Source organism: Sciurus carolinensis, chromosome 17 (assembly GCF_902686445.1).
Source record: "Sciurus carolinensis chromosome 17, mSciCar1.2, whole genome shotgun sequence".
NCBI lineage: Eukaryota > Metazoa > Chordata > Mammalia > Rodentia > Sciuridae > Sciurus > Sciurus carolinensis.
The window spans coordinates 1141520-1156592 of record NC_062229.1 but is presented as its reverse complement, the minus strand read 5'-3'; the positions used below and the strand labels follow the sequence as shown (position 1 = coordinate 1156592).

The window sequence follows — 15073 nt, the reverse complement described above, 5'->3', positions numbered from 1 at the left end:
AGGGCCGCCCCCAGGAGAGGCCACGCCCCCAGGAGAAGCCACGCCCATCACGCTGCCTGGTCCGGCGTGGCCCCGGTGTCCTCTAGACAGGCCAGCTGGAGGGCCGTCCACCCTGCGAGTACTCGGACCCCTGAGCCGGCTCAGGTCCGCCCCGTGTCCCCACGCCCGGCCCCTCTGGCCTGCTCGGGGCTACGCCACGCGGGCTTCTGCCGAGGAGCCCGCCGCGCACGAGGGGGCAGCAGGGCAGGGGGCCTCTGCAGTTTGGGGTTCAGCAGGTCAAGGACCAGAATGTCCTGGGACCCCAGGCAGATGCGGCTCTGGTAAAGAAGGCTCCCTGCGCCCACCGCCCACTGCTCGGCAGGCGTGGGCGCCCCGTCCCTGCGGAGGGTTCCCATGCCCGGCAGGGACGGTCCAGGACCCGAGCCCCACCGACGACGGGACGCTGCTGGGGAAAGGGCGCAGAAACCCGGTGGGGCCTGACCTTAGCCAGAAAGCGCTCGGTCACCACCGGGAGGCCGGGCAGCTCCTCCAGGATGCTCCAAGAAGGCTCCAGCCGGTGGCCTGCGCTCTGCCCGAGACCGACGGCCCCCAGACCTGGTGTCCCCTGCGACGGGGGCCTGCAGGTGGGCTCGGTGCTCGACTTGGTCGGTGGTCTTGGGCAGAAGTCTTGGCAGAGAACGCGGCTTGGGTACAGGACTCGGGGCTTGGCGGGAGGCAGGCCCAGCCTCCCCGGCCACTGGAGCAGGGGAGCCTGGGTCCCGCCGGACAGGCCACAAGACCTGCATCCCAGACTCCGCCCCCCGCCCTCAGCAGCCTCCCGACCGTGGTAGCCATGACAACCCTGAGGCCCTCAAAATGACATCCAAGTGCCTTCAGCATCCTAGGAGAGGAGGGGCGCCTGGCCGGCATCACCGGGCCCACGGGGGTCAGCTGGTTGGGACTTCCCAGCGCCTCCCCCAGTGCGGTGGGAACCGTGCCCCCCACCCTGCTGTACTTGATTGGAATCCAATAAAACCGAAACTGGTTTATAATAAACTTTTGATTTCTTTTTATTCCCCGGGAGGCAGGGGTTGCTGGAGTCCCTCGGAGTACCGGGCTCCAGCTCCAAAGGGGACCCCAGAGGCTGACCCACCGCAGAGGCCTTAGGGTCCCTTCCCGGCACCCAGGCAGTCCCTGTGCTGCTCTGGGGCGATGACCCCTTGCACCCTGAAGACGGCCCTGCGAGTGGTGCCATCTGATCCCAATTTACAGATGGACCAGGGGACGGCGGCAGGTGGAGGAATCAGACGGGAGGCGCAGGGGGCGGAGCCCGTCGCCAGGGATCTCGCTTGACCCAAGCTGAGGCAGGGGCAAAGGTGGCCGAGTCCTGCAGCAACACCAGTCACGAGTGCTCACCGCTGCGCCCCTGGCCGATGAGACATGAGGCACAGAGAGGTGACACACCTGGTGTCAGGGCTCAGGCCCCACCTCTCCCCACGGCAGCAGGAGACACCTATGCTCACTCTGGAAGGAAGAGGATGGGGTCAGGGTGGACCACAGGAGCCACAGCCCAAAGCAGCCTCCCTTGCTGTCCAGTGTGGCTTGCTGGGCCTCAGTTTCCCTGTCTGAACAAGGGAAGAGTTTCCTTTCCTCCCCTGTCCTTTGGCAGACAAAGGTCAAGTGGGCACCTGTCAGGGACAGCCCTCCCTGGCCTCCTCTCCCCCCCATGGCAAACAGGGCAACCCTTGCTGTGAGCCTCAGGGCCCCACCCAGAGGGCTGCCCACTCCCTGCCCAAGGCCTCTGGACAATACCAAGATCTTCCTCTGTCATTCGTGGAGGGCATGGGAGGGGAGGCCCCACCCAGGGCCTCCTTCTCCAGGGGATGAGGCCCAGCTGAGGTGGAGGCCTGCCTCAGTGGTAGCTGGAAACCCAAGGAGGTGGCCCTCGGAGTCTGTGGTGTCCCCCCAACACAGGCAGCCGAGCTGCCCAGTGCCAGGGCCTGGCTGGGTCCTGAACATCCCGCAGGAGCAGCCTGGGAAGCAGATGCCCAGCACGGGCACTCTCCGAGGGCTGCCCCACTCCAGTGCCCTGCAGCCCAGCCTCTGCCAGGCAGCCGCAGCCCTCACGTTCACTTCCCTCGCCCTTCTCCAAGAGGGCGCGGCCCTCTGTCTTCCATTCCTTCTTTTCTTTGTTCTTGTTCTTGTTCAAGTTTCGCTTGTGGTTCAAGGGGAAGCTGGACAAGCACCAGCTGCTGTGTGCCCCAGGGCAAGTCGCTGCCCCTCTCTGTGCCTTGGTTTGTTCAAAGGTAATAATCCTTCTGTTTTCCTAGGATATGCAGATGAAAACCATCAGGCTCATCCCCTAACACTACCCTAAGTTCATGCCATCGCAGGTGACCCCAGTGCGTGGCCACGCCTGTGATCCCAGTATCTTGGGAGGCTGAGGCAGGAGGATTGCGAGTTCAAAGCTAGCCTCAACAACTTACTGAGGCCCTAAACAGCTCATCAAGACCCTGTCTCTACATAAAACACAAAAAAGGGCTGGGGATGTGGCTCAGTGGTTAAGGGTCCTGGGTTCAATCCCTACTACCCCCTTCCCCCAAAAAAAGGTATAGCACAAATGTATTTTTTTGGGTTTCTGGAGGTCAGAAGTCTAAAGTGGGTCCTCGGGCTGGTCCCCACTGAGGCCCCAGGGAGAGTCCACATCCCGACTCCTCCAGCTCCAGAGCCAGCAGCGCTGTGTCTTCCAGGCTGACTTAGCCTCCTGCCTCCTCTCGAGGACCCTGTGGTGACGCTGGGCCCTGATGACCAGGGTGACCCCAGCTCAAGGTCAGCTGGTTAGCAGCCCCCGTGCCACCAGCCTCGGTCCCCCTTGCCGAGCACTGTGCCGTGATCCCTCGGGCGAGGGCGCAAACCTCCTGGGGGCCGTTACTCTGCCCTCCACGCAAGACACCCAGACAGCCGGGCCTCCCCCGCCCCAAGCCAGGCTGCGCTCTAGGGTCTCGGGAGGTGGGACGTGGGCAGAGGCCCGGCTGGCCATGGGACAGATGTCCACAACCTGCAAAACGCCCACACTGGACCAACAGGGAGCAGTCACGCCCAAGACCCTGCCTCTGGGCCCGCCCTGAGCCCTGGCCCTGGTTCCGGTAAAACTTCATTTACCAGACAGGCTGTGCAGCCAGGGCCTCACTCGCCAGGCAGAGCTGGTAAAACGGCTCATTCAAATGGGATCTGCTGTGGCCGGACACGGTGGCCACACCTGTGATCCCAGCAGCTGGGAAGGCCGAGACAGGAGGACGGCAAGTTCAAGGCCAGCCTGGGAAATCTAGCGAGGTCCCATTTCAAAATGCAAAATGAGAAGCACCTGCCCACCCTGGGAGTGACCTGGGCCCAGGCCCTGGCCTGGCCTGGCCTGGGCAACGGGCGTGGCCTCGGCCTCTGATGCGCTAATTCTGCATCCCCTCCAACCAGGCTGGGCGGCCCCAGGCACAGCCGCACTCCTGGGGAGGAGCAGGCGGCCGTATCCACAGCTCCCTGCCTCCTCCGCCAGGAACAGCCGCTGCAGATTCGCGGTTCTGAAATCCACACATCGCAAGTGGCCGAAGATGGGCGGCACCCTGACCAAGCTGGGCGCACGAGGCAAGGCCAGGCTGGAGGGGCAGCCGCGCAGGCCGCCTGGGGCAGGGGACCCCGGCTCCCAGCCCGACACTCCCAGGGAATGAACCCTGCTCAGACCTCATGGCAAGAGCATCTTTGTGGTGACCACGCCTGTCATCCTACCACTCAGGAGGCTGAGGCAGGAGGATCCTGAGTTCAAAGCCAGCCTCGGCAACAGCGAGGCGCTAAGCAACTCAGTGAGACCCTGTCTCTAATGAAACACTGAACGGGGCTGGGGTGCGGCTGGTGGTGAAGCGCCCTGAGTTCCACCCTCAGTACCAAAGAGAACATCTCTGCACCTGCGGTAAAGGCCAGGCTGGCAGGACCTGGGGGCCCTGGGGCCCCGGCGAGGCCGGACGAGGCTGGTCGTGAGCGGCTCGGGCGGGAGGTAAATGGTCTGCTTTTCCTGCATTTGAACCCTTCTTCATTTCCCATTTGAGGTCTTCACATGTGAAGGTCTCCTATCAACAGAGGCTGTAAGGCCGAGGGAGGCACAGGAAGTGTGATCAGGGAATCTCTCAGAAATCCACGTCCGAAGCAGGAAGTGGAAGCACCACTCTTCTGTTGCAGCACAGAGAGGGGTGGAGGTTTGACACGGTCACACAGCAGGCAGAGCAGAGCCAGGAGGGCCCTGGATCACGGGAGGGGTCTGGGACTGGATGGGGTCCTCTGGGGGTGTCTCTGAGGCGCTGCCAAAGCGGAAGGGGAGGCCCCTGGCTGCCTTCCTCCAGGACAGAAGCTTCTGGGCTCTCCTCTCTCCCCGAGGTGGGCAGCTGGATGGGCCTCGCTCCCCGTCTCAGGGGCCTTCGCTCCGCCCCGCGTGGCCTCAGGCCTCCGCCTCCCCTCCCTGCTTTTGGTGCTGGACCTGTGTACCCTGGGGTGCCACCTCCGGTCCTGCCCAGGCTGCTCCCTCCACACCCGTCCCCCCAGGGCCGGCGGAGGAGGCTGGGTGGCTGGTGGGGAAGTGAGTCCAGCCCCGCCCCGGCCAGGCTTCCTGTTGGCTGTGGGCGCCGGGGGCCCAGCTGCCGGTAGCCTGGCCCGGGGTGGCCCCCAGGCCACGCAAGTGCTGAAGGTCGGGCTCCCGGAGGGGCTGGGGAAGGTGCCCGCAGTGCAGGCCGGGCGGGGGCCCGAGAGGCCATCCCTGCTCACAGGCCTCACCTGAGCGCGCGGTCCCCTGCAAGCGCCCACCGGCCTTCCCTGCAGCATGAGCAGCCCTGAGCCACCCGCCAAGACCCTGGAGCCCGCCGGCCCACCCTGGCCAGCCCAGCCCACCTACAGCAACCTCGGTGAGCAGCCCAGCCCGGGGGCCCTGGGCCGGGAACGGCAGGGGCAGGTGGATGGGCTCAGGAGACCACGCAGGCAGGGTGGGTAACGGGCTCTCTGGGATCGGCAGACTGTAAAAGTGGTCACCAGCCCAGAGCCAGGTCGGAAAACGGGGTCACCCGTGTCGGATGGCGCAAGTCTCTACAAGTGACGTGCCCGTCCTCTGAGACTGGGCTTCCTCGCCTGCAAATCGGGGTGGACTCCCGTCCCACAGGGGTGGTGGGGTAGTATTTCCACTTTAACCAACACGGTGGCCACACCTGTCGTCCCAGCAACGCTGGAGGCTGAGGCAGGAGGCTCAGGAGTTCCAGGCCAGGTTCAGCAACACGCAGAGGCCACGCATTTCATTCTAGGGATGGGGAAAGCCGGCTGGCCCAGGGTCCCCACCCTGCCTGTCCTCACTGCGCCTCTTGCCCCGACAGGGGAGGTCCGCGCCCACCTGCTGCCCCCCAAGGCCTGCCGCCCCCGGACTCCTGGGTCCCTCTCCTCTGACCTGCAGCCCCTGCCCCCGCCCCTGCCCAAGAAGACGCTAGCCCGGACCCAGTCTCTGCCTACCCGCAGGACCCCCGGCCCCAGCTCTGCCGGGGGAAGGCCACCTCGGAGGTCCCTTCGGGGGTCCCACAGTGTGGACGCGAGCCAGTCCGAGGGGCTGGCCCTCGGCGTGCCAGGCGCAGCGCTGGGCCTCTTCCCCGACCACCTGCTCAGCCCCGAGGCTGTGCACGCTGCACTGGCTGCCCGGCAGCTGGGGGCCCTCCGGGACATCGAGGCACGGCTCCGAGCCCGGCTCATGGGTGGCCGCCCGGGCCCCTGCCTGCCAGGCCACGGCTTCCGCCTGCTGGACAGCTCGCCCTGCGTGGAGAGCGGGGACGCCCTCTACTACCGCGTGGTGCGAGTGGACGGGGAGGCGTGGCACGTCCTGGCTGCCAAGGTGAGCCCAGCCTGCTCAGGACGCTGGGAGGCGACCCCGTCCTCCCAGGCACGGCCGGACGGGTCACTCTCTGAGGGGCCACCCGCCGTGGAGCCAGCTGGGAGTCTTGTTAAAGTCCCGCCCACACCTCCCGAGGCCCCGGGGGACTCTGCTGACCCTGAGTTAGAAGGCTCTTGGGTTCAAGTTGGCCCCGTGGCTCACGCACAATCCCAGTGGCTCGGGAGGCTGAAGCAGGATCATCCGTTGGAGGCCAGCCTCAGTTACTTAGCAAGACCCTGTCTCAAAACAGAGCATGAGAGGGGCTGGGGCGGGGCTCAGTGGCAAAGACCCCGGGTTCAGTCCCCGGTACCAGAGAGTACGAGGCCATCAGGTTCCTGCCCACGGCCACCTGCCCCTTCAGTGACAGCCCGGGCTGAGAGGTCCTGACCGTTCCCTGAGGACTCAGGAGCTCGTCACCGCTGCCCCTCACACTGACCTTGCCAGGCATCCCCGTCTACGTGCCACCAAGAAAACAGGACGGGTGGGGCACCAAGGAGACCAGCCAGCGAGCCCTTTGTGAAGTCCCGCCCGAGCCCAGTCCAGGTCACCCTCAAGGCCCACACTCTCCGTCCTCCAGGACGAGCGTGGTGTCCCGTGCTGCAGCCACCCTGACTCCTGAGAACTTAGTGTGGCTGGTCCCCTTGGGGAGACCAAACCTCAAGGACACTATGCCCAGAACCACCCTCCTCACGTGCCAACAGCCAGTGAGGCTGCTCACTCGGCAGCCTCTTGTTTCATAGTTTTACACATAAGGGACATTCTGAGGTCGCCTCCACCCCTCGCTGTCCCCCTGTGGCTGGGGGGCCGTCAGATCACATGGCGGTGGAGCTGTCTCTAGGAGGCCCTGCTCTGGGGCCTCCTGGCCCCTCTCCCTCCGTGAGAACCCCTCTTTGGTCAACAGGGAGCTTCTGCCCCGACCACCATCCGGGGTTGGCTTTCTTGGAAGTCATCAATAGCCACCAACATCCAGACTAACTCGGAGAGCCGGCTTCTGGAGGCCATGGACCGCCTTGCCCCAAGCCTGGCCCTGCGGGCTGAGGCGGGCAGGAAAGGCAGGGCCCCCAGCGGGTTGGGGGACGCGGAGGCCAGTCTGACGGTGCCCTCTGGCCCACAGGTGCCCAAGCCCGGAGCGGAGCTGCCCCAGCCGTGGGGCGTGGAACTGCAGGCCTCGCTGCCCCCGCACTTCAATCTGCAGGGGCTGTGCGGCTGGGTGCCCCAGGGCGCACTGCCGGCGGCGCCCTGGAGAGGCCCCGCGGTGCTGGCCGCGGAGGTGCCTGAGCGCACGGTGGCCCAGTGGCTGGCAGAAGGCAGCCAGCAGCGGCCAGCAGAGCCCGCGTGGGAGGTGGCCCTGTTGATCCTGCAGCTGAGCGCTGCGCTGGAACACCTGGAGGCGCAGGGCGCCACCCTGGTGGAGCTGCGGCCAGAGAACCTGCTGCTGGCGGCGCCGCGGGGCTGTGCGGCCCCAGGACCCCCGCGCCTGCTGCTTGCTGACTTTGGCCACGTCTGCCAACGGACCCAGGGACCCCCGGGGGCTCATGCGCTGCAGCTGGGCCGCCTGCTCCGCACCCTGCTGGGCCCGGCCACGCCCTTGAGCGCGCCGGTGGGCGTGGGTCTGGAGCGCCTGGCCGCCCAGCTGCCCCGCAGGCTTCCCTCGGCCGCCCAGACGCGAGGTGCGCTGCAGACGCTGCTCTGGGGGCCGGGCCTTGAGCTCCGTGGCCGGCGCGCACTGCTGGGGCCCTGGCTGCGGGTGCGCCGCGCACTCCTGGTCGTGCACCTGGCGGAGCGGGCCGCGGGCGGGGAGGTGCCTGGCCTGGAGGACTGGCTGTGCTGCGAGTACCTGGTCAACGCCACCGAGGCCTCGCTGGGCCGCGCCCTGGAGCTGCTGTGGGACTGACCCCAAGTAAGTGCACCCCTACGGTTCTGAGGCCCGCGGAGAAGCAGCGTCCGCTCCGCGACTGGGGCTGGAGCCAGTGTCTCCAGGAGAGTCCAGGAGGCCGGCAAGGAGCGCAGGGTGTGGCTCCCACCTGAGCCTGGACTCAGGCTCCAAAGGCTCCGGCCAGGAAGTCCCAGCCCCACATCCTCAAAGCAAATAAAGTGCCTCCCGCGCCCTGCCAGCTTCCCACCTGCTTTCTGCCTAGCCCCGCACTCGCCAGCTGGAGGAAGCGTCGTCTCCATCTCTTACTACCCGCTTTGCCCAGGGGACTGAGCTCCGTAGGGCTGGGACCAGGCCTGGCCCGCGGTGCTCAGCTAATACCGTAAGATACTGGAGTGGCAGAGGCGAGACTCATCAGGGAGCTGAGAGAGGGTCTCTGCTGAGGCCTCTGAAGGCCCCCGGGACCTCGTGGTGCCCCCTCCGCCCCACTCCCCCATGGCAATCCAGGACCTCGTGGTGCCCCCTCCGCCCCACTCCCCCATGGCAATCCGGGACCTCGTGGTGCCCCCTCCACCCCACTCCCCCATGGCAATCGGGGGCCTCGTGGTGCCCCCTCCGCCCCAGTCCCCCATGGCAATCCCAGGGTCCTTCCTGAACTCAGAGCCAGATCCTTGGCCTGCTCCAGAACTGTCTTCTGGGAGGTCACAGCCTCCCGCAGTCTGACCTCAGGCTCTGCACCCGCTTCCTGGCCTGCCAGCCTTTGCACACTGCTCCTGTCCCCCGAAGCACTCCCTCCTGTCACCTGGCTTCAGACCCCTATGCCAACGCACCAAGTCCAATTCCTGCTTCTCTGCCTCTGCAGTACCCAGACTGGGAAAGTCTGTCCAGCTGTCACCCCAAGGGTCCCCACCACTGTGCTCAACACCTCACTGGCTAGACCCATCTCCATCCCTGGGTGCGTCTCTCCTCCCCTGTAAAAGAGACCCCTCACTGGGAATGGGGTGCACAGCATAATCCCAAGTGACTCAGGAGGCTGAGGCAGGAGGATCCCAGTTTTGAGGCCAGCCTCAGCAAGGACCTAAACAACTTAGACCCCATCTTTAAAAGAAGGGGCTGAGATGTAGCTCAGTGGCAAAGTGCCTCTGGGTTAATTCACCAATACCCACGCCTCAGAAAAAGAGGAACCCCTTTCAGGTCAGGCCACCTCCTAGCGGAGTTCCACTGTGTGGCGGGTAGGGGGCACTACAGCTGCATGGACAGCCAAGAGGGAGAACCCAAGCGTCTAGGGAGTCTCCACCACTTCCTGCCACCATCTTTAGCCTTGGTCCCCAAGTCACCCAGCCCAGCAGCCAAGTGGCCCTGCCCACCTTTGCTCAGGCCCAGACCCCCAAGAGCTGCCCTCAGCCTCCGGAAGCTGCGAGGCCTCCAGAATGAAACTGCCATACACACAGCACTGCAGGGTGGGGACCAGGGGCTAATTCCCATACCCCTAGTGGACCCAAGACTGTCCCTTGAGGGCTGGTGGACAGCCTAGTCCCTGGGTGCCCACATGGGACCGTGGGACCACCCAAGCAGACTAGAAGGCAAGCCAGTCCCTGGAACTTAGTGAGACCCTCGGAGAAAAGCTGGAGACGGGTCTCTGGGACGGAGCACCCTTAGGCCCCCCAAGCTGTCCAGAGGCAAGGGAAGGTGAGAATGGCAGAGGTCAGACTGACCACCCCTGGACTAGGGCCAGAGCAGAGGTTCACCCGCCTGGCACCAGCTCTTGAATTGGGCGGCAGGGTGGGCTCTGGCCTTGCTTTGCTGACCCCCAGCCCAGGGCACACCTCCCAGGGCCCAGTCCCAAGTTAACACCAAGGAGCCAAAAAAGGTGTGATCACTTTTATTGGGATTTGAGAGCAATAGAAGGGTAGATTAACACCTCTCTCCAATGAAGAGATCTAAGACTGTTTCCAAGACTCCAAATAAGAAACTCCTCAAGTACAGATAATCTGAATCATCTTAAACCAGCAATAAAAAAGTAAAATATAAATTTTTATTTAGAATTAAAGCAAATACTTCAGTATCACAAACACAATATTAAACTTCAAGAAATATACCACTAATTTGGAGTGAGCATTTATTTGCACAATTACGACATGCGGACAAACCCAGAAGAGATGGAGGAGTCTGACATTTGCACCCCAGCGCAGCTGCCGGGCCCCTACCCCAAACACAGAACACTGGGGGGCCTGCCTTCCAGGGCCTCCATCTCCAGCCCGGTGGCCACGAGGAGCTGTGTGGCCACTACTCCTCCTCTCCTGAAGACTCTCTCTCGAACGTGTAGGCCATGAAGCAAGCGTCGGGTCTCTTGGGGACAAGGGGGTGCCCTGGTCTCACAATCTCAAAGCCCAAAAAGCTGAAGGTCCGGAGCAAAGCGGCTGTGGGGGAAACGCTGTGAGAGCCTGCAAGGCACTGGACACCACAGGGCCTCCCAGCAGATCAGGACCCCCGCAGGGCAGGGCAGGGCAGGGCAGGGCAGGGCGGTGTGCTCTGGAGGCACCACAGCTCCTCTACCCTGCAGAGCCAGGGTGGCAGGCAGAGTCACCTACCTCTGTCCTCCCGGTTCTTATGGAAGCAAATGAAAACATGGTCAGCATGAAGCTGCTCTTCGGCAAACTCAAGAAGAACTGCAAAACTGAAGCGAGCACAAGACGTCAGCACCTTGTCCACCCCCTGACCCTGGTCCTGCCCACGTCTCCCTGGCCTCCTTCAGTGGGCACCTGGCTCAGCCCGAGTCCCCACTGGGCACTGGGGACTAGGCATTTGTTCTCTGGACAGGGCAAGGTGCTGAACAGGGTCCTTACGCCTGCCCCCTGTACCCCGTCAGGACAACTAAAGCAGCTCTCCAGGTGCTGGCACTGTTCCCTGGTGCAAATTTCAGAGGTAAAACCTGCTGGTGCCCCATTTAACATGCTTCCTCCCCACGCCAAGGAAAGTGGCGAGGGCTGACTGCCCTCCTGGCCCAGCCCCACCTGTCTTTGCTCCCCTCGGGCAGAGCACCAGCTGGGATCTCGATGTAGAGGCTGTTGCTGCTCCACACTGCTCTCCAGTTAATGTGTTTGGCGTCCGTGAGCCTGGACTGGACGTTAAGAATTCTCGTCTTGTTGTTAGACGTTAGTTCCTCTGTTACATTCAGCCGATCATCCTGTCAAGGAGAGAGCCCAGCCTGCTATTCTGGAAACGCCACTCTGCATGATGGACCATCCCGCAAAGCAAAAGCAATACCTGATGGCTGCTGACAATCTGGAAAACCCAGAAAGCACCAAAGCCATGGTCACCCAGCAGTGCTAATACCTGGGCCTCCAAGCCCCTCAAGGAGGTGGCTGAAGTCCAAGGCAGGGGCCCCAGTTGGAGGCTTCCATGGGAGCCAGCAAGACTACTTGCTGCCCGGGGCCTTTTGTGCACTTGGTTTGATGAAATCCGATTCCACGAGCATGAAGCAGCATGTGACTTCTGCTCAGGCCTGGACCACCATTCAGGAACCACACTCTTGCTCTACCCCCACCTCAGACACAGGCCAGCCCAGGGGGCCCAAATACTTACAGAGTAAAATAAGTTAGCTGAAAGATTGTGATCCCTCTGACTATTCCCTCGCCCACCTGGGATCTTCAGGGGTGGGTGAGGGACATCAGGAGCACCACCGAGGCCCTGGACCCAGGTTACTACAGCAACTGAGGGAGACCCTAGAACTGGAAGAAAAAGGCTGATTAAAGAAGCAGCACTGAAGTCCTCAATGGAGTTCCAAGGGGCTCAACCAACTTTGCCTTCATCTGGCATTCCGGAGCCCACTGCCCTGCTGAAACTCCCTTCTCTAGCCATGCCTCTGTGCTGTCCTGTGTTTACCTGAGTCTTCCACCTGGGCAAGAAAAAGAGAGTAAACACAAATTCGACTCCCGTGGAGCAGATGCTGACGCTGACACCCACGAAAGTCTTTCCTGCTCGGACCATCTTAGCATGGGCAGTCTTGCCCAACCCCAGGCCACCTCACAGAAGTTTCGCTTCCCCTTTTCAACTTCCTGCTCCAGCAAGAACCTCAAAGTCTAGTTTTTCTGGAGATGGGCCACCGGTCTCTAAGGGAACCTCTTGGGCCCGGACCTTCTGTTCTCAGGCACAACCCACCAGGGCTCCCAGGCCACTGCCTGTTTTGATTCCAGCCCTTGACAGACGGTCTCGCTCCGCCCCTCTGGCACCAGGGCCCCGGCGCTCAGCGTTGCGTCACATCGCTGACTCGCCTCACGCCCCAGGGGGAGTTTTTCACAACTGCGCACCCGGCAGCTCCAGCAGCCATTTGCTGCGCAGTGTAAACAGCCCCCAAATCGCCTCCATTTTGCACAGCTCCCATGCGCCCCCCCCACACACCCCAAACCACAGCCCCACCAACACAGTGGCTCGGACTCCCAGTCGCGGGGACTAACTGATCGACGCCCACCTCGGACGCCACCCCGGCGGAGGCACGGCCAGCACCCTGCCAGTCCGCAAGCCACCACCGCGGGCACCGAGCGCCCGGAAGCGGCCTCGATCGCTCTTCGCAGGCGGCGGCAGGGCCCTTCGCCCGGCGCTCCGGCGTGCTCTCCCCCGGGCCACCCCTCCCGGACGCGGCGGCCACGGCGGAAAAGGGTCCTGAGACATCCAGACCACCTGGCCCCGGAGCTCGGAGCGGAGCCCACGCCAGCCGCCTGAACAGGGGCGCAGCCGGCGAGGGGCGGCCGCCACTGAAAAGTGCAGATTCATGCGACGCCGGGCCTCCGTCGGCCTCGGGCCAGCCCAGCCCCGAATCGGACCCCGCCCCCGAACCCGACCCGATCCACTTCAGCCCCCCAAACGAACTCCTTACGCTGAATTCCCGAATAATCCCAGACTCCTCATTCTGCGCCCCCAAATCCGACCCCCGAACCCCCACACCTCTGCCCAAGCCTACTCCCCATCCGCACCTCCAAACCAGACTCCCAACTCACGCTGCTCGCCCCAAATTCGACTCTCCATCCCATGCACTGATATCAGACCCCGATCTCACCCCAGAGCGGAGTCCCCAACTTGCCACCTCCGAAACCCAACTCTTGAGCCCATGGTCTCAAACTCGATCCCCGACTCCACACCCGTCCCCAAGCTGCGTCCCCTGAATTCAACCCCGAAAAAAGAACCCCTCTCCCAGGTCCGACTCCGCATCCTGCGACCAAGCCTCGCACTCGGCCCGCACCCCACCCGAAATTAGTCCTCATCCTGCCACCCTCAAAACCGGGCGCCGGACCCCGTGCCCCGCCCCCAGCCCCAGAGCCCCCCCAGCGCGCTGCCAGGCCAGGGACACTCGGGGACCGGCCCCGCCCCCGCCCCCGAGAACCCGCCCCGGCGCGATTGTGGCCTGGACAAAGGGGCGGATCTCGCGCTCCCGGGACCTATCTGGCGCCCCAAGGCCGGACCCTGTGGGCCTGCGCGGCCAGCGCTTCTGGAAGCTTCGGGCGGGGGCGGGGCGCTCACCTCTCGCTGCTGCGGCCACCGCGGCTGTGCAGGCTAAGTAGCGGCATGGTGCGGCTGGCGTGGACGGTGGCGCTGGGTTTATCCCCTTCTTTCTCTCTGGCGAAGCAGTGGCTGTTGAGGATCCGCTGCAGGGAGGATTTCACCATCCGGCCGCTGGGGTCCGAAACCAGGAAAACCTCCGCTGCGCCTCTCCGCGCCGCCGCCGCTGCTCGCCGTTCGCAAAATGGCGCCGCAGCCGCCGCCCGCCTTTATAGGCGTCGCATCCAGGCCACGCCCCCCACGCCGCCGCGAACGCAGCCGCACGAGGGGCGGAGCCGAGGGGGGCCGCCGGGAGAAACAGGCGCTCCCGCCCCTCTCGGCTTCTGATTGGTAGAGGGCGAGGGGCCGGAGGCAAGTACGCGACGAGAATTGGTCGGTTTTCTTCGGGTCCCTCCCCCTCCCGCTGGCGTCACTCTGCGGCGTGAGATGGGCGGAGCCGCCGTGACGTCGGGTGCGCGCTGTGAGCCCCCCCTTGGTTCCCCACAGCCTGGCCTTCTGGCGGGGGCGCGCGTCGCCTGTTTTCAGGGGCACCCGAGGGGGCCGCGTGTCACTCTGGTTCCCTGTCGCCTCGTCTAGGGTCCTGTCGCCTCGTCTAGGGTCCGGTCCCCAGCGGGATCCCCTCCCCGCCGCGGCTCTGGGCAACACAGGCCCCCGAGTTCTTCGGGAGCTCTCGGGGCTCCCATCCCCCGTAGCGGGGAATTATTTTGAGTAATGACCTTGCGATAATCTAATTATTGTGCCTCTGATTCGGTGTTTAAGTTTGATAACAGCCCACAATTTTAAGAAAAACAAAAATACTCAAAGCTAGTAAAGTTTTCGTGCAAAATTTGGACTTCGGCATAAATTTTACTTGGCAGATAAATTCAGAAGGATTTTGTGTGTGGACCACAGTTTGCCCCAAGCAAAATTAAAATTCAGAAACGTTTTGTGTATGTACGAACCAAAATTTGGATTTGCCAAGTAAAAATTTCATTGCTTTTGCAGTTAAGTTCGGTTTAGTAATTCATGTGAGAACTACAATCTGGACTTAAGCAAAAATATTTTACCCCCTTGTTAAATTCAGAAACGTATTTCATATATAAATTACGATTTGCATTTAACGAGCAAAGATGGAACTTTGGTGCAGTTAAATTCAGAACGTATTTTGTGTTTGGACTAAAACTTGGATTTACCAAGCAAAAATAAAGTTAAATTCTGTAAATAGTTCCTATTTTATGTATGAACTAAATTTTGCTCTTACCAAGCAGAAAAACAAAACAAAACAAAAACACTCCTTCTTGCAGGCCCCAATTTTTTTTTTTTTTGGTGCTGGGAATTGAGCTCAGAGCCTCACTCATGCTACCACTGAGCAAGATCCCCAGCCCTTTATTTAAAAAAAATAAAAAAATAAAAATAAAGGCCAGCCTGAGGGGCAGTGGTTAATCAGCCCCCTAGTTTCAACCCCCAGTACCAAATAAATACATACAATAAAGGTATTGTGCCCAGATGCAACTAAAAAAAAACCTTTTAATTAAATAAATAAAAGGACTGGAGGACTGGGATGAGGTAGTGTTCCTAGTACCCCAAAATAAATCAAAATCGTTTTGGATTGCTCCACCACCGGGCTCAGCCCAGTGTGGACTTTGTTGGGGTGGGAGTGGGATTGAACCCAGGGGCACCTCACCACTGAACCATGACCCCAGCCCTTTTTGTTTTGAAACAGTGTCTTGCTGAGTTGC

General features: G+C 62.3%; 2 protein-coding genes across 3 annotated transcripts; one reads left to right on the top strand and one right to left on the bottom strand.

The window, feature by feature from the left end:
- The first annotated feature begins 4351 nt into the window (after window positions 1–4351).
- Window positions 4352–10374, top strand: Peak3 (PEAK family member 3). 2 transcript variants are annotated; one of them, XM_047531317.1, is made up of 4 exons: window positions 4685–4708; window positions 4840–4922; window positions 5382–5887; window positions 7041–10374. In XM_047531317.1, the coding sequence occupies exons 2-4, from the start codon at window positions 4841–4843 to the stop codon at window positions 7818–7820; spliced, it is 1368 nt and encodes a 455-aa protein (XP_047387273.1). In that variant the 5' UTR covers window positions 4685–4708; window position 4840; the 3' UTR covers window positions 7821–10374. The 2 variants fall into 2 exon arrangements, with proteins under 2 accessions (XP_047387272.1, XP_047387273.1); XM_047531316.1 differs by having other exon boundaries at window positions 4352–4922.
- On the bottom strand, window positions 9940–13551 carry Oaz1 (ornithine decarboxylase antizyme 1). The gene is given in 6 exon segments (XM_047531320.1): window positions 9940–10219; window positions 10391–10476; window positions 10814–10986; window positions 11385–11471; window positions 11473–11530; window positions 13317–13551. Coding segments are annotated over 6 exon segments (684 nt in total). The 5' UTR covers window positions 13463–13551; the 3' UTR covers window positions 9940–10085.
- Between the last annotated feature and the right edge of the window lie 1522 nt (window positions 13552–15073).